At 36.5% G+C, this 17,977-nt stretch overlaps 1 protein-coding gene across 14 annotated transcripts in view; it reads right to left on the bottom strand.

Annotated features, from left to right (window-relative positions):
• Nucleotides 1–487: 487 nt before the first annotated feature.
• TJP1 (tight junction protein 1) overlaps nt 488–17,977 on the bottom strand; it is a 164,477-nt gene continuing 146,987 nt past the window's right edge. For 4 of the 14 annotated variants that reach the window (XM_040569846.1, XM_040569850.1, XM_040569855.1 and 1 more), the window contains 10 exons: nt 17,437–17,790; nt 16,779–17,030; nt 15,072–15,968; nt 14,651–14,745; nt 14,017–14,241; nt 9,252–9,427; nt 8,128–8,569; nt 6,475–6,692; nt 5,293–5,436; nt 488–2,022 (listed from right to left, as the gene is read on the bottom strand). In XM_040569846.1, the coding sequence (XP_040425780.1) occupies nt 1,928–2,022; nt 5,293–5,436; nt 6,475–6,692; nt 8,128–8,569; nt 9,252–9,427; nt 14,017–14,241; nt 14,651–14,745; nt 15,072–15,968; nt 16,779–17,030; nt 17,437–17,790 (2,898 nt within the window). In that variant the 3' untranslated portion in view covers nt 488–1,927. The remainder of the gene's footprint in view (nt 2,023–5,292; nt 5,437–6,474; nt 6,693–8,127; nt 8,570–9,251; nt 9,428–14,016; nt 14,242–14,650; nt 14,746–15,071; nt 15,969–16,778; nt 17,031–17,436; nt 17,791–17,977) is intronic. The other 10 variants (XM_040569847.1, XM_040569853.1, XM_040569848.1 and 7 more) reach the window with 5 other exon arrangements.

The following is a 17,977-nucleotide window of genomic DNA, read 5'->3' as shown; positions in this document are numbered from 1 at the left end:
ACAGTTATGCGCTGTTTCTCAGCATTATTCAAAATCACATTGAGAATTTACTTTGTCTCATAGAACAGGATTAGCTTACTACGTTGTCACCGAGTGCTTCAAACAGGCCTCATCACGGGATTCTGTAGGAGTATCTCTAATATTTTACGGCTGGACTGTGTAAATGGACATACTGGAACACTACCAAACCATTTGGAAGAACAGGTATAGTAAGTAAACGAGCACCAACACGGTGACTCCAGGGACCAATCCACCACTCCTTCTCGTGTTGAGTATTTCCAGTGGATCCACACTGGCAAACACAGTCCAGATCCGCTCTGGAGTTCATCATTTCAGGAGCCCTGCTGTAGAGTACAACAACTTCACATATGAACATATGGCAGAATCCAGCTAGCCACTTATGCTGGAAATCAAAACTCATTTTGTTGTGTTCACATAAATGCATTTCAGAAACAATAAGGTACTAGAATCTCCTTTATTATTTTAAAAACAGTTTTATTCTGTATATTTAGAAATGTGTAATTTTAATAACTGCAGAGAAAAAAATCAGCCACACCTGAATAGCTAATAACTCATTAACAGAATGCAGTGGTATATTATCTAAACAGTAGTAGTGCCAATGTGCCGTAATAAACTGTCTATTAGTAAAAAAATACATTTCAGGGCACATAGTACAGCATCCTTATGACAAATTACAGTAGGGATACTTTTCAAGAATTTAATCAAAGTAGAGAATTCTGACTTATATTCTTTAAATGCAGCACTTAAAAAGGTAACAACTTTGTGCATTTTTAAAAAATGTCCTTGTTTGTATATTGTAGAAATGCTGCTTTATTGCTGCAGATGTCAAAGTTCAAGGCTCAAAAGGTATGAGAATACAAAGATATCCTTAAGAAACTGTGTTTGTTTTTATATATATTTATATATATAAAAAGGTAAAGCTTATAAAAGTTAATTTACAAACCAAGAACAAAAGTGGTATGCACGCATTATATACAAGCAGTCTATAACATCTATAAATTTTTCAAATGCATAGCAGAAAACATACCATCATTTTCTTCTGGCTCTCTTCTGACTGATGAACAAACAGTACTCATTCTCTAAACCAAATTCATAATTTTTTTTTTGTTCCTCTCTTTCCCCAGTCTCTCATGATATATTATCTAGGTAAGCACAAAAGCCATACAAACTAAATACAGAGAACTATGAGAGCTAAGACTATTAAAAACATGAGGGTAAGGCATCCCTGCTGGTTAATAGGTTCATAACAATGTGGTTAATTTACAGATCCACAGAGGCAACTGAACCATAGTCACCCACATGCTTTTCCCCCTCCCCCCTGTTCTTATGACAACTTTTCCACATAGAATAGGTAGATAGATGTGTTTGTATTGGCCTCTCAGAGGAAAACATCTAAACTGTGCTACCAAAGTTGACTGCCATTTCGTTGGACACGTACACGGAAAGTCATTTAAAAACTAGAGACCAAAATGTAGTCTTGTGGATTACAAAACACACAGTACTAAAACTGCAGGCCAAATTCTGTAGTTTTGCGAGTGGAGTACGAACCAAATTCAGTTCCTCTGAATATAATCCCATTGGTACTTTCAGTTTTTAAACTACGAAATACTAGTAGTGTCCTTTAGGACAATAATGAAAAATAAACAAAATAATAACCAACAAACCAAAGCATACAGAACCTGCAAGAACCCTACCTTGTTCCCACTGTACACTCCCTGCTTGTGGCATGTATTGTGACCATGGTTCAAAGAGTGTACTTGCTAAACCATTGTTAGTTAAAGCAAGATGCTTAAATACTAAGATCCATTATCACTTATAGAACAGTTAATACTTGATAGAGTGGTTCAGTTTATACGTAAGGTCCATCTCAGTTTCACATTATTTACTCAGTCAGCTAACTTAATATTTAGAAGTGGTCAATTAGGACTGAGACACAGTTTGCTCCAACAAGATAGTTTGGATCCCCAGGAAGAGACTTGTTCTGCCAGGTTTTGGGGTCACCTGTGGGAGGAAAACACAATGCTGGTGTTTAGTATCTGCTGTCAAACAGTGCACATCTTGAAACAACCAAGCTTTTGGATAGGAGTTTTTAAGTTCTGAATCAACAGGCCTTTTTTTCCCCTTCAACTTACAGCTGGCACATTACTATTTTATTTTAAACTCATTTGCATACAATACAGGATAGATCAGATGTTCTAAGCAGATGCTGTGACTGACACTCAGGGAACATTAAATATAAGTCATTTTACTCTGCAGCACCAACATAATGCTTTCCCTTTCAGAAGCATTAACAGTTAACCAAACACTCACTGGTTCTCTCCTGATTGGCCAAAAAAAAATTGGACAATTTTAAAAGCTACCACGGTTAGGATGCATTTGAAGTTCCTTAGAATTATTTTGATTACAAGTGAGTCAAAGCAGAAGTTACGTAACTAAGCACTGACACACTGGTAGTTTTATTTTCTAGTATGAAAATTATTGAAGACAATAGGAATTATTTTGCAGCTACAGCCAGTATAGCAGTTTAAAAGCCTGAAATACTGACGTTCTAAAAAACATTCTAGATTGCTGATATATACTTTTACAACAGAACTTCTCCACTCATGGTCAAAGGTGCTGTGTAATATTCTTTTACAAATGCGAGTCATCAGCTGCAATCTCACCAGACAAAGGTTACATTCCTAGCTGCATACTCAGCTGTCTCCTTCAACTGGAGTTTTTTTTTTTTTTTTTTTCCTTTTAACCACCTGAAGCTACTACTAAATGCAACTCCTACAGAAAAAGTATCATCGTGCCACTATGGTAGAATAAAGAAAAATGCACTCAAGTTCTCTGTTAAGCCTTCCAGATAAATGGCATTCAATAGCTTGGTTAAAGATCTCTCTAGAGAAATGTGCAACAAGTTGGAGAACCCAGTCACATAGACTGCATACACCACAGACCTCTGCATTAAATGAGACTGATGTAAATTCCACATAACTTTCTTGAACTCATGAAAACAAAATGAAGTACACAATGCACTGAGTGATGGCAACATCTGATGTACAGACAAAAAGTACAAGTGGCCTGTGTATAGCCAGAATACAAAGAGGTTTACTGCAGCCAGCCAAAACTACTTATTTCAGTTAAGAAGCTTATTAATGCTGGAGGATTTTTTGTTTTATAGATGCAGGAAGTTCCACTCAGTCTCAAAACTCACAAGATCCATTACATTAGTAGAAAGGTAGAACAGGACTGTAGGAGTACCAGGTCCTACTTTTGCCCACAAAACACAATAGCAGACTCTTTTCCAGCCTTTCCTCTGAAGTATATAGTGAGGATGAGACTGTTGTCACTGCAACCTCTAGCTGCTAACAATGTTTTTCCCATAATTACATAGAACTGCTTTGAAAAAGTTATCCTTCAGTATTTTGTACTAATACATTATAATCTGTGTGACCATAAAGGCTTTTTTTTTTTAATTCGACTCATTCAAGCGTTTGAAGGGGTTTAACTATAAAACATCAGTATATGAGGCTTCAGTGTAGCAGAAAGGATGTTAGTAAGTGCAAATGAATGTCATTTTTGGGACAGAACATGAATACATTCAGAAAAGATGAGGCAGAACAGACGACTGAAGAGAGGACAAACCCCCAGAGTTCTATAAACTGTTATTATAAAACCACCTGAAAAATCAGAGTCCCATAAGCAACTATTTAAAAAGAGAGAAAACAATTATTTATTTAAGACACAGTATGGTCTACTTACATATCATAAGACAGAATTGCCTAATTTTAAAGTTTGTCTCAAAAGAGCAATGTTATGATATACATCCCATTTCCGATTAACAGAATGTGGTGTTATATTTACAATACAGAAAGTGTTAGCATTTAAATATACACGCTCTTGCTCTCACACTCAGATGTGCACACACACACACCCCCCACCCCACTTTAGAAAGGGAGAAGAATGTCTCAGTAACTTCAGTTATTGTTTAGATCATTTGAGTCCTCTCCCTTCACTTCAAGTAAGTTCATGAACAGGTGTTATTAGTTACAAAAGTCTTGTCGTTTTTGTACATAGGTGTCGTATCTTTAGGGACCCTAACATTTATGCATCCATGTTTTAACACAGCCGTGTACACACACATTGTTAAATAGATGCATGCAACACATGCATATATTATCTTATAAAAACTAAAAATTATTGCCATTAATACCTCTAGGTTACTGAATCCCCATCAAGGAGATTGATGCTTTAATCTTTCAAAGCATCAGTGCTTTGGTGTTGACAGTGATAGATACATTAGTGACAGAAGATATGCATACATGGTGGCTTAAATGCTGTATACAGAAGTACAGTTCAGTTGTTACTTAGATCATACGTACATAATAATGGTTTATGTCCTCCACCGTAAGTTTTGAAGGTAGCTGAATAAAACCTTAAGACTTTCCCCCATGCAAATGTGCAAACTGTTTTGGTTTTGTTTTGTTTAAGTCTTTGTAACCTCATAGCCATTTCATGAAATTGCTTGAAATTTGCCCGGAATTCAAACACAGGCTTCTAATCGACAATTTCAGCCAATGCATTTTCTCTCTGCTCCCAGAAAGCCAGAGTGAGGTAAAATGAATAGGTAAATAAAATTGCAACCTAGTTGCAACTTTTACTATCAACCAGAAACTTCTGGATAAAAGGCGGTAGAGGAAAAATAGGCAGAAACAAGCAAGAAAAGTCTTGTGTAAAATCCAGCTACATTAGAATGAATTGTAAATGCTTTTACTGAAACACTACAGTTTTCTTAAATGACCCAATTGTTAGCATCAACTTGCACACATGGAAACAGTTAACAAGCATTAAGTCATGATTTATGAGCATGCAGATTGTTAAGATTTGCCAGAGACCTATATGGTTAATTAAGCAACAAACACCAGTTATGTTACAAAGGCCAATCAGAGGTACATAATCATTTCCTCTCAATTTTAGTGCGATATCATTTCAAGTGTATTCAGCTGTAGCAGTCCTCAAGAAAGAAGACAGAATAGAAAAATATGATTATATTCAAGAGACTAAAGATATTACTCTGTTTTTCTGCTGTCAAACATGGTTTTAGCAATGAATTTGCACCATGAGTAAATGTAAGAAAGACATCTGTAATGAAAATGAAATGGGAGAGTTTGACACAAATACAATGATCAAGTCCTTTATATTATACAGCATCACCTTTAGCCAAATTAACTTAAATTATACGATAGCACCCAAAAGCCCCAAAAGGACAGAGGGAGGACAGCATACCCGACGAGGAGTCGGAGGATTTTAGAGCAAAAGACCAACCATCAGGGGTCATAGACGCACAATGTGGCAGGCGCAGCTCCACTGGCTTCAGGAATTTTAGTCCATGAGGCCCACACATTACCAAGGGGCTAAGAAGTGTTTCACCTACAGTTAAGAGGAAAAAAACTGCTTACCATTCTTCTCAAAATTGGTTCAGACTATTACGTAATTACATTGTAGAGCTACTCAACTTAATTTTACAGAAAATACCATCATTTTGACCTGTCAGTAAAAAACAACACTTCCCAAAATTGTTCCTTGCTGTCCCTTTCAGGGCACTGAAGTGACTTTTCAATGATACATATGACAACCTCAAAATCTGCAACAGAAGAAACAAATCCTCAAATCTGTAAGCAGCCTTGTTCAAGCTGCTTGTTCTGTAATGGCTCATGATGTTCTTTCTACTCATATGGATTTACGGCACACTGAGCTGAATGAAGCATCCCTGCAGCTCAAAAGCTTATGACCCCTTACCCTAACAGTCAAAAGGCAGAACATACAAACATGTAGGCCTATTTTTAGTTTTAAATTCCAAACATAACGTAACATATTCCTCAGCCAAATAACCTTATGTTTGAATTATAAAGTAACTGCATATTTATTGCAAGTAATACTTTAATTGTACATTTATGAAGTTAAACCCTTTACTGCTTTCCTCAAATTAATAAATTAATCTGACAGGGCAGAAGTTGCATATATATAAAGTACTGGTGTGAACAAAAGACTATAGGAAAATTCATCACTCAAATAAGACATACTACTCAACTTCCATTACTAAGGCAGTCAGGAATATACTTTGATTTATATGAAAATCTAGATTTTTTTTTTTTTAAACACGAAGCTGTTTTTTCTTTATAAAAATATTAAAAAAATATTTTAAACTACTGAATATTTTCAAGTGTTGAAATAAATTAAATATTCCCAAGTTACAATTTAGGGCCTCTATCTTACTTCCAACTTCCAATATCAAGCAGAAGAGTTTTTTCCTTCTAATTCCTGTTTCTGAGATGTATATCCTGTACCTACACGTAGAAATACACGAAATGCCTTGAAACGTATGAACATATTTTCATATCCTATTTTGCTGTTGTCACAAAATAATTAATATTAAATAACAGAACAACTTGCAGTGACAGTTCTTACCTTTCTCTTTGTCCAAAGGTGGAAGTATACTGTTGTCTCTGCATACTTTGAAATATATTTCTTGCTCTATTCCCTCTGGAATGGCTCCTTGTGGTATAATAATACTAACTCCAGTCTCTATGGAGCTCAATACACCACCATTGCTGTTAAATACACCTCTTGCTGTGGCTACAACAGTGTGTCCATCTTCTTCCTCCTCATCCTCTAGTGCTGAAGGGCTGAATTATAAAACAGAGATGAAGCCTAGCAGTTTTATCAGTATTTCTTCCTGAAAGTCAGTGGCACACTTTCCTCTGACTAATTTTATTAGTGCATGTCCTGGTAGTAGTATGCTAGTATTGATTTCAGGAGAGAATAACTGTGTCCCATACTCAATTGTGTAGAATGCCTAAGATCCAAGTAGTTCAAGTTCTGCCATGAGAAGAGGACACTTCCACCAAAAGAAAAAAAATTAAGTATATAAACACTGGAAGTGTCCAAAAAGTAGTTAGAGCAAGATTTTGGACCACTTGAATCTTATGTTTGCAAATGCTCACCTCTGGGATTACACTGAAACAGCTTGTCCCCTGCTACAGACTTCAGCTTAGTAAAAACAAATGTATTATACATCCAAATCATCTTTTTCCTCCCAAAATTCTATTATGACTTCAATAACATAACAAGTAATAATGCTAATTCAAGCCCCATTGAACCTTCTTTCAGCTTTACGGAAGGAGAAACTTAACAGCTGCAAGACATACATTGAAAACAAAACCCTCAAAAGTACACAGATTTTTCCAGGTTGTCAGGCTATAACTAGAAATACAGAATATTATCTTATCAAATAGCTAGTTTGAACAGATTGCATACTGCAAAAGTATTCTAATCAAAGAAGCCAGTATTTCTGCAGTCTGCAACTGCACAGCATTAAAAACATTCCTCAAGTGTTTATGAGCAAATACAATTTGTTCTTCTATTACATTTCTGAGTTACTTAAACAGCAAGCAAGATTAAGTGTGATTTATTCAATATTATTTAGAAATTGGGATAATAAAACACTTCTGAAAATATTAGTAATCTAAGAACTCAGCAAAAGTTTCCAGTTAGAGTACTATAACTTACTGTTGACATAATTCTTATAGCTCAAATGTGTTAGGAAAATGCAAGGTGCTTTTAAGCAGTTAATATTTGGTCTTGCAGTACAGAGAACCATGATGAAACTGCTGAATTGGTGTCTTTTTATAATTACTTTTGAAATATCTTTTATACAAGTGTACCCAGAACTTTTTCTCTAAGCACACAGAGAAAATACAAGTTGGAGCAACAGCTATCCTTGGGAATTAACTGTCTTCTAGAAACAAATTAGAAAGACAAGTCATTGCTATCTACCAGAGGATTTATAATTATATTATGGGAAGTGGGAAAGAAATCATGTCATTTTTTAATGATAGGATGCAAAATGACAAGAACATTGGACGTACATTGAATATCTTTCCAAATGTTCTTCGATTACACGATTTTAGAATCATAGTTCCAATCTTCCACCTATCTTGGTTTATGGACTAACATCAACAGAAGTTGGAAGCATTGGAAGCACAGGAAAAAATAAGCTGTATGGTTTCACATATTAAGTTCTATAGACATACTATTGGAAACAAAAACCAAGAAGCTTACCTTACAGGAATGGCTTTAGGCACAGCATTAACATTATTTGGTTGATATTTAGGCTTGTCAACTTGTACAGTGAAGGTATCCATTCCATTGTCAAATTCAGGAGGCTGTGATGAGCTGTGTGCTTTCAAAATTGGTTGAGGAGAATTTGGAGACTTGGATGGCAACTCTGGTTTATGTTGAGTTTCATTTGGCAAGAGATTATGGTTGAACTTAGGACTTTCAAACTTACGCTCAAAGGGCCTTGCAGCACTAGTGTAAGGTTTTGTTGTAAAGCGGTTGTAAGAAGGAGTGACTGTTTTCTGAATCTGTTCAGTTCCATTAACAGGGCCTTTGTCAGGGAAGCTTTTCTGAGGATAAAAAGTGGACTGCACAGTGTCCTCTCTAGAGGATCTGAAAATTGCTGGCTTATTCTGAGGTGGAGGTGGGTCAGAGACAGAGTTAACTGCAATACAAATAAAAACACCAGAACTTGTCAAAAACGATCAAGAATTTCTTGTCACACACACTAGACCTAGGGAGACCATTTATTCTATTTTTGATCTACTATATAAAATACGTATTTGTAGGTTCAGTTCTTAGATCATCTATCCCATTTCACACATTCTAGCAAATCATCTTACATGGCACTAAAGAGATACATGGTAGATACAATGGAATAATTTTTATTAAAACAGACCAATTTATACTATGAAAAAAGAGAAAACCAATATTAAAATATTATTGTGCACTCACATGGAACTGCAAAATTCAACTGGACTGGGCATTCCTCTGAAGGATGTGAAAAGGAAACATTCATGCCTAAAGGATTCTCATCCAAAAGCACTGATAAAGACATCTTTAAGTACTGAAAATTTTACTTTTTCTTTGCTGAGACCACTTAGTATGGAAGAGACAGTTATAGTTACTAATGACACCTGGAAGTTAGGGTTTCAGACAAGATCCTCAAATCATTCAACAAAATTCAACTTCAATATAGTAGTAAGTTATTTCCAGTAATTATTATTGCAAATATCAGTTAAATGAAAACATAGCTACCATTGTAGACATACTGAAGCATCCACACAAGCAGCTGAGAAATGATACTTGTACCACCTGTAAGACAAGTTAGCCTTCTAATTGCTCACCTTCAGAAAGTGCAGGCTTGTGATGGGCTGGGAGAGACAGGACAGGACTGTTTATTGACTGAGGTTGTGTGTACTGTACTGACGGAGCAGGAGGAGGAGTTGTGACTTGAGGGACTGGCTCATAGCGCTTTTCACCAACAGATCTATCCATTGATTCTGCATCAGTTGTCTTCCCCCTATTGAAATACAGGAAAAAAGCATTTGATGGTTCAGTTTCCTCAGGGCTCTGAGCTTCTGCTATATTTTTCTTCTATGATCACCTCATTTCCATCTCTTCCTATAAACATTAAAATACTTTTTTTTAATATCTTGTCTCAAGTATAGAAACATTCATTGATAAGCACAAGAGATTTCAAGACAACATTGAATCTTAAGATTAGTAACACAAACCATGGCAAACAAAAGGCAGATGACATTTCAGGTGTATTTGCATGATTACCTACAGATCTTCACTTTCAGATTTGTTTAGGGTTATTTTAAATTTTTAAAAGTGTTTTCTATTTTCAAAACAATATAAATCAACTTTTTTTGGGGGTTGGTGGGTTGTTTTTGAAAAGCATAATTAGCCAGAAGAAGGATGGGTTCTAGCGTAAATTTTCTAAATACACCTAGTATTTGAACAATGCCATCTTAATTAGAAATGCAGTCAGCTTAAGCTTCACTAGCTTTATGTGCATAACGTAGATAACTTTAAAAATCTTATTTTCAAAATATTTCTTGCTTATACTAGCAATATGTCTTCAAAAGAGAGTTTCTTTCATGAAATGAAAGATTTCACAAAGACCTTTAATTTTGGACTTCGGTATATCGCAGTGACTTTCAGAATTCATGTGTTAAAATTTTAAGTGCACATAATGCCTGTGATGAAATGTAACAGGGAGAGGACACCTGAAAACATCCTCACATCAACAACAGTCTTACCACTTGATGTTCCTTTTCAAGTAGTCATAGCTAGTGTAAGAGCCAAGAAATCTAGGTGATGGCAAAGCAAACAGCAATAGAAGAATGAAAGAAAAACGGTCATTCTATCTTAAGCATATTATTTCTTCACACTTTTTATGTTAAGTCCTAGCAGTTTTCATACGACAAGGTTCTTTCAACAATGAAACTATTTTTAACAGTGATGTTTCTGATAATACTTTTACCATATGCATACGTACAATCATCGCCAACTATATTTAATGTGAGATTGTCAGTGAATTAGGCACTGAGTGCCTCACAATGACAGATGCTAAAGTAAGAATGAGATCACACTAAGCTATTTGTTAAGATCCATATAAACAAGCCGTTATTTGATGTATTGAAAAAGTGAGCAAAACAAATCTAAAATGCTAACAATCTTGTTTATGGGCCAATTTGTGTTAATCTTTCTTGTGTCTCAACATACCAAACCAGCAACTTTCTGTGTATTACAGATCATGTTCTGAGGGTACACTCATAGCAAGTGTTTAAATAGCTCTATTGGCTCACCAAATAGCAAAGACCACACCCTAAAATGCTTCTGAGCATGTTTAACAATTCCTGAAGAAACACCTTAACAGTGTTTAGGTATACTTGGAGAAACAGAAAAGAATGATAAGCATACTGGTGTCTGTCGCTCCATTTTTAACATTTAACTTGCTTTTATGTTAAATCCATTTTACATAAGGACAGCTTTCCATCATCCCTTCACTTCCCGTACACTCATAGAAACTTAACAGGCAACAATTCTCAACAGTTACAGTCTTAATACTTCAGAGGAGAATGTTATGAAACTAAGAAGAGGGCTGAGCAACTTTTCCAAGTCTGCCTCAAGACCCCATGAATGTGATGCTCAGTAAACTAAACAGCACTGGTATGAGTGAGTCTTCAAAAATCAACGTTGGAAAAAAAACAGCACAATTTAAATCTGCCATAGAAGCTCCTGTTCACATTGATTTTTATATAAAGCAATTTATCCAGTAACAGAAGTTATGGCTGTTCACTGCCGTCTTCATTCCAAGTGGGTAGTAGCTGCCTTCTCTGAAAACTGCCCACCTGCAATGACTGCCTCTCAGCGAGGAATATTAACCTGCAGAAGGAGAGACATGAACAAAACCCACAGAAGCCCACCAGCCAGAAATCATTCTCCACACCTATCGGAGCTGCTTGCCAGCTTCCTGAGGAAATGAAAAAAAGGCACCATGTGGCTGTACATTTTGATGGAGAGAGCATAAGAGACAGCAGTGATAACACAAACTCAACCGAAAGAGCTCGATATAATACAAAGCACATTCTTCTGTTACACGCTCCTTGACTAGGGGTCAGCCACAACTTCAACAGCATTGTTAAGAAACTGTATGTAACGAAAGAAGTCTACAATAAAACTCTTACTTGTAGCTTTTGAGTGTATAAATGAAGTTCTTGTAATTAACGATGTACTATTTCTGAAGCCATTTCCTACTCCATGTTTTGATTTTTTTTAAATTCACTTAATTAGAATCATCACTTCTTTACTAAACAGTAAAGAATTTTCATAACTTAATGTTAAACAATACTATTTTTAACTGAAAAAAATAAGATCTGTCCTCGGTACCCACAATGCATTATATGGATTATATATTATAAGGACTATATAGGAATAAGCAATGGCATAATCAGCAGATCCTGAATAACCATTTGAATTTAGTCCCGAGTTTTTTTTTTGTTTGTTTTTGTTTTTTTTTTAACCAAGTTCACTCACAAAATAGCAATCACTATAGAAATACAGAAGGGAAAAAGAAAAAAAAGAACAAGGAAGTAACAGGGTATAAAATGGAAGTTGGGTAAAGAGGATAGTCTTAAATGTGAACTCTTTCTCAAGTCAGTTATTTTGTTTCTCAACAAGCACACTACAGTATGCTTCTGGAAACAGTTCTGTCAAGCTGTGGTCTTTTATGTTTATTTCCGCTTACTTCCAATAATATTTTAATCTTTTGTCTGTTTGCAGTAGACTACCCGTGATAAGTTTTCTTTCCCATGCCTGTCCGTTTCCATTAAGGACTACATTCTTCCATAAAGGAAAAAATCTACATATTTTGTCCCAACATATGAAACTGTATCAAACTTAAAAACAATATTATTTTATTTCTCTGTGCCATTTAGATGTCACCTTTCTGTAAGACAAGCCCTAAAGTTAAAGCATAACTCACAACAAACCCAAAACTGAGCGAAGAATAAAGATGTCACGATAGTCAGAAGTGGTAGGCAGAAGTATGGAACAATCCCTCTCAACTCTTAGCTGTTCTGCAGCAAGAACTCCGTCACTGCATTTATTGCTCACATTCTCCATTGTGTTTAACAACAATGCAGAGAGTAAGGAAAATTGCACATTCAGTTTGAGGAATTTTACAATCTTCACAATTACTTGCTAAAAGCTTACAGGATCCCTCCCTCAGCATTAGTTGCATTTGTTATGGCAACACGCTCAGGTGCTTACTGATCAAATGGACCTTCTATGGGGTAACGGTGTTGGGTAAGTGTGAACAATTTTGAACACTACTGCAATACACTGAGGCCAGCCAAGACTGTTTTTTTCCAGGCCCCTTCCTATGATGTCTAAATAGCAAGACAAATAGGCTCTAATCTTCCTGTCAGAAGACACAGGACAAATGAAAAGGAACAGTAAATAACATCCTCGACTAAGAATCAAAACTGGTTACAGATTACTATATACGTTCATTACTGAGCATTAAAAAAAGGTTGAATAAGAAAGTTACCATGTGGAGACTTCCTGATTAAAAAACTAGCAACTCCTTTAAAACCTATCAAGCTCTTGGAAAGATTTTTCTCTGTGAACTGCGAATATGAAAGATACTGTAGATAACAATCTTATAGAAACAGGAACAGGATTCCTAGCTCAAATCCTTTAAGACAAGCACTGGAACACAGTGTATTGAGTATACTTAAGACAGCTTGAACATACAGTCACAGTATAAAAGTTGAGCAAGTTAGCTCATTATTTTACTCCAAAGATCCCATTTACATTAAGTTTGCCAGCCTTTCTGCTTGATCTGAATAGTACAGATTTCAAGTAGAAGTGCAACCAAAGCCTTAAAAAAAACCAACTGACTTCCAACCTTCATGCAGCAAGCCATGATAGCTTTCCACATGAACAGCTACAAACGTAGTGTTATGGTTTGAACTGAACTGAATTATGAAAGTTTGAGAAACTGTAGAAAGTATTCACAGTTTATGCAAGTATCCTCCAAGGCAACCAGTCCTCTACCTGAGCTAAATTTGTACCATGAGCTTTCACACAATTTTTGTATCAAAATGTTCCAAGTCAAGGAAGCAGAACAATACAGGAAGCAGATGTTTCCATCAACAGATTAAATTCTGGCTTCAACAATATTCCCAGAAGGCTCACTTTCCTAATGTCAAACACTGCTCGTGTGTAGAAGCCTGTCTGCAGAACAAATGCATGCAAAACTAGAACCAACTAACCTCTGCTTTGAAAGAGGTTTGCGCACTCATTATTAGTTACACTAAAGAAATACTTTACAGGCTGTTAAAAAGTGGTACGCAAGAGAAGTAACACTCTGAAGATCTGAAAAACTACAGAAATTATTCATTTCATTTACCAAAAAAAGTTATGTTTTCATATTAAAGCTACATCTAAACAGAGAAACTGACTTTGCAGACACAAAGTTTCTATTAGGTACCACAAACCCCTGGAATTCTATTAGCTGCAGAATTTCAGTTTTAGTCCTATATGCCTCCCTTTTCTCCTTTCAAATTAAAAAGAAAATAAATCCCCCAATCTTACTTAGAATAATTGGAGAAATTCAGCTGATTTTGTGAATGTATTGGTTTGGTGGTCTCAGAATGATGGCTGGCAGGAACCTGTGCAGACGGCTTATTTTCAAAACTCCTCCGATCAAAGTATGAGAGCTGCTTTCGATAATACTCTTCATCTTCTTCAGGATCATAATGATTTGAACGCACAATATCTTCAGGCGGCTTCACTTGAGGTCTCTGTGGTTCTGGGGCCCTAATGAGGAACAGTACACAGTTTGCCCTGCACAGTTGAACAAGCACAAGTATATGAACTAAAATTCTGTTTTGTAACCCAACTAGTAATAAATCAAGACATAATTCTTAAAATTGCATGCAATACCTTTTTAACCTATACTGTCTAGAAATGTGATAGCTGTGATGTAGCATAAAGAAAATCCTTATCTTTTATCCTACCTTTTCCCTTATGCTTTACTCTTCCCTCTTCTCAGGAATCATGTCCATGTCAACTGACTTTATGCCCTGAGTTACTATTGACACTGAAATTAGACTGACACACTCCAACTCTCCACTCTGCAGTTTACAGTTTGAACCATTAAGATGTGTTGTCTGAAGACTCCGAACTCGTATTGAAAACTATGTTTAATTATCAGTTGTGCATCTACCTGTAAGTTGTTTTGTCATGTTCATAATGGCTTTGAGAAGTTGGTTTTGGACCACTCATGGTTGTAAGTGTAGGCTTCGGTGCTAGTTCTGGAGGCTGTAAAGAGAAGCACAGCATATTTTCTTAGATTCTACGATCTGGAAAGATGCAGAACCCCTGAGTAAGAAAACTAACAATGCCCTTACATTCCCCCACCTTAAATCAGAATGAAGGACTAGCAAAAACTAATGGGGAAATCTTCAGCGCAACAAGATCCTCTTTAATTTTCAGCTTCTGCTTTTAAAACAAACTTCAGTTATGTTGCTGTTCCACAAGCAGTAAGGTTTTCTTTCCAAGACAGTATTTTATTACTTGCAATACAGTCTCATTAGCAAAAAGCAGGAATTAAAGAACACACACATGCCAAAACTTACATGACTTACCTTGACAGCTGATGTATCACTGGGGTCCTTCATTTTTTCTAGAGATGGTGATCTTCTTCTTTCAAATATCTTAACCCTACTTCGCACAGACTGTGGTTTCATGGCTGGATCTTCCTCCTCCTCTGCTAGAGATGGCGGCGTAGGCAGTGGTTTACTGTTAGAAGGCAAAACTTCCGGTTTGGTTTGCGACGAAGGGGGAGGAGGAAGAGAGACACCTGAAGTGCTATGAGAAGGCTCAAATTGTCCTGCCTTGGCATTATAAGCTTGAGGAGGACCTTGTTCATAGCCCCTCACATGTGGATCAAAGTACTGCTTCGGTTCAGGAGATCGAGATATGGCTGACTGGTATGGCTGAGCTTCTTGTTTATATCTACCATGCGTGTCATATCCAACAGTATGTTGATCTTCGTATCGCACTTGTGGTAAGCTGAAGTTTTTGGGTGCATGCTCGTAGCGAGGTCTGCCATCGTAAGTCATCTGAGGGGGTTCCTCAAAACGGGGTTGTGCTGGGTAATAACCGCGTTCTGTGCTCTCTTCTGTGTTTTGTCTAGAATCAAGATCCCTAGGAGGCTGGTTTTCGTAAGCTGTTCTTGGTTGATTGTAGGGCTGTTTTTCATCATAATATGCCCAGTGCTCCTCATAGGGAGGCACGCGATCATCGTAATGTAGTCGAGGGTCATAACCACGAGAAAATTGATCTACATAGCTTGTAGAATCATACCTATATGACTGTTCGTACTCCCTACTTGGCTGTTTTTCTGCATACTGAGTCTGGGATTCATACATCAGATTTGGGTCTCTTTCCTGTCTCTGTACTGGGTGACTAATTGCTGGCTGTTTTAAGACATAGCTTTGTCTGGATGCTTCTTCGTTAATATATGGATCCTTTCGGTATACCTGTTAAGTAGAGAGGCATATTTTTCATTCAAAATTAAGAGTAAAGGGAGCCAAGCTTCATTGAAAGTGTGAAACTTTAAATCTATTTTAAAATTCATTTTACATATTGGCTTTAATTTTGCTTAGAAGTTGAACGATTTGATGCAGTTGTCTGCAATCACAGGAAGCTTTGATTCAAGAGATCCTTTCCAGTCCTATGCTTGAGGAAAAGCATATGCGTAGATTAAAAAGGGAAGCCAAAAGAGAATAATCTCTCATATTTCTGCGTTTTGTTGTTGTGTTTTGCTTTTTTGTCATTCCCACCCTCTTTTTCTTTTTGCATAGGGGAGGTCAGGACAGGGATATTCAAGAAGTAAACTGATTTGTGTGTTAAAGTTAGTTCAAGCGTTGCTGTAGAGGTATTTAAAGTCACCTAAAATAATGGGTTTATCTTCCTGATCAACATGATTGAGTATTTAAAAAGTATTACTATTTTAGGGAAAGAACAGGTTTTTCATCAAGTCCTCATTAACAAAAAGCAGAGCATTGACAAGCTGAAACAGTTGCATGTGAAATAAAATCAAAATACAGAATGCATCCTTAATTTAAAAGGTCATCTTTTGATAAGTGGAAAGTATATAGTTTGAAGCCATGCACACAAAACATTAGATGATGCTTAGAAATTTAGATGCACTGTTTTGTAACCTGCATAATCTCCTAGAGTAAAAAAAAATAGAAGGAATTCTCCAAATAATGGCAAAACAAAGGAAAAAAATCATGTGCTAGCTTGATGTATAGCAGGAAATCAGCGCAACAATGTGGCACAGGTACCTTTGCTGGATCTATATGCGGCGATAAGGATGATGGCTCTTGATCTCTTAGCACTACATGAGCTCCCTCAGTACTTGATGTTCTTAAGGGGCCCGCTTGTGGTTGGTAAGAGTTGTAAGGAGCAGCAGTAGGCTCCTCCAGTCTGACATTAGTTAGGTTTACATTAGCATTTACTGCAGAAGTTGATGAGGTTGCAGGGTTTGATTCAGGCGACGGGGAAAGGTAAGGGGCTGCAGGTGAGGCTTCTGCTTTCTGTGAAGTGTTTAAAATATTTTAAATATACTGCTATCGAATCACTGTATGACTTTTTTGATTTATATGAAAGTTATTTAAATTGATGCTATGATCAACTCAGCTACACGTAGAATGAAGTGTACTGAAAGTATCATGCACTACCACTTCCAGACATTCATTATGCTGAACATTAAAAAAGCAAAACATTAAAACAAAGTAGAATGGTACTTGATTCCTCCTCCTGTCAAAGGGAATCACTAACACAGGTAATGCAAGATGATTGTCCAATTCATTGCAACACACTGTTGTTGACAGATTCTTGTATGCAGTTAACACTGGTAAGGAGACTATAAAGATAGCAAGTTCTCTTGAACAAGAAAACTACTTGAAATACAGTGGTCAGCGTATAAAATCACTTTCTTACCGGCTGAGAAACAGTTGTTTTAAATCCTGAAGAATCTATTCTGAGATTTGGCTGAGGCTGAGCTTGAGATGCATAACTAGGGTAATTTTGACTTTCATGATGCATTCCAGAAGAATCTTCTCTAACAGGTTCAGAAGAACGTGTAATAGCAGATTCAGGAGGAGTCCCAGCCTCATCGTTCAGAGTTTCATCCAGTTCTTGGTCTGTATAAGCACCACCTTCTGTATCTGTGTCTTCATAGTCAGATGTATGTCTACTGTCTGTACTGTACATGGAATATTCACTACCAGGAGCTGAGAGGTAAGAAAGGCGGTCATCGTGTAAATCAAGGTCATCACTTGTAGCACCATCTGCCTGCATCAAAACAAAATTGAAGAGCACATGTTTATTGAAATACTTTTCACATTAAGCTTTACATTGCAAGATAAAAGGCAGAGAGATCTTTTTTGGTGAAGAATTAAGAAATAAACAAATGGAATACACCTATCTTGTTCTGATCCACAACATAAAGTCAGGTATTGCAAAATGTTAGTAATACTCA

This window comes from Cygnus olor, chromosome 11 (assembly GCF_009769625.2).
Source record: "Cygnus olor isolate bCygOlo1 chromosome 11, bCygOlo1.pri.v2, whole genome shotgun sequence".
NCBI lineage: Eukaryota > Metazoa > Chordata > Aves > Anseriformes > Anatidae > Cygnus > Cygnus olor.
Note: the sequence above shows the minus strand (reverse complement) of the source record. Positions and strands in the feature narration are given on the sequence as shown.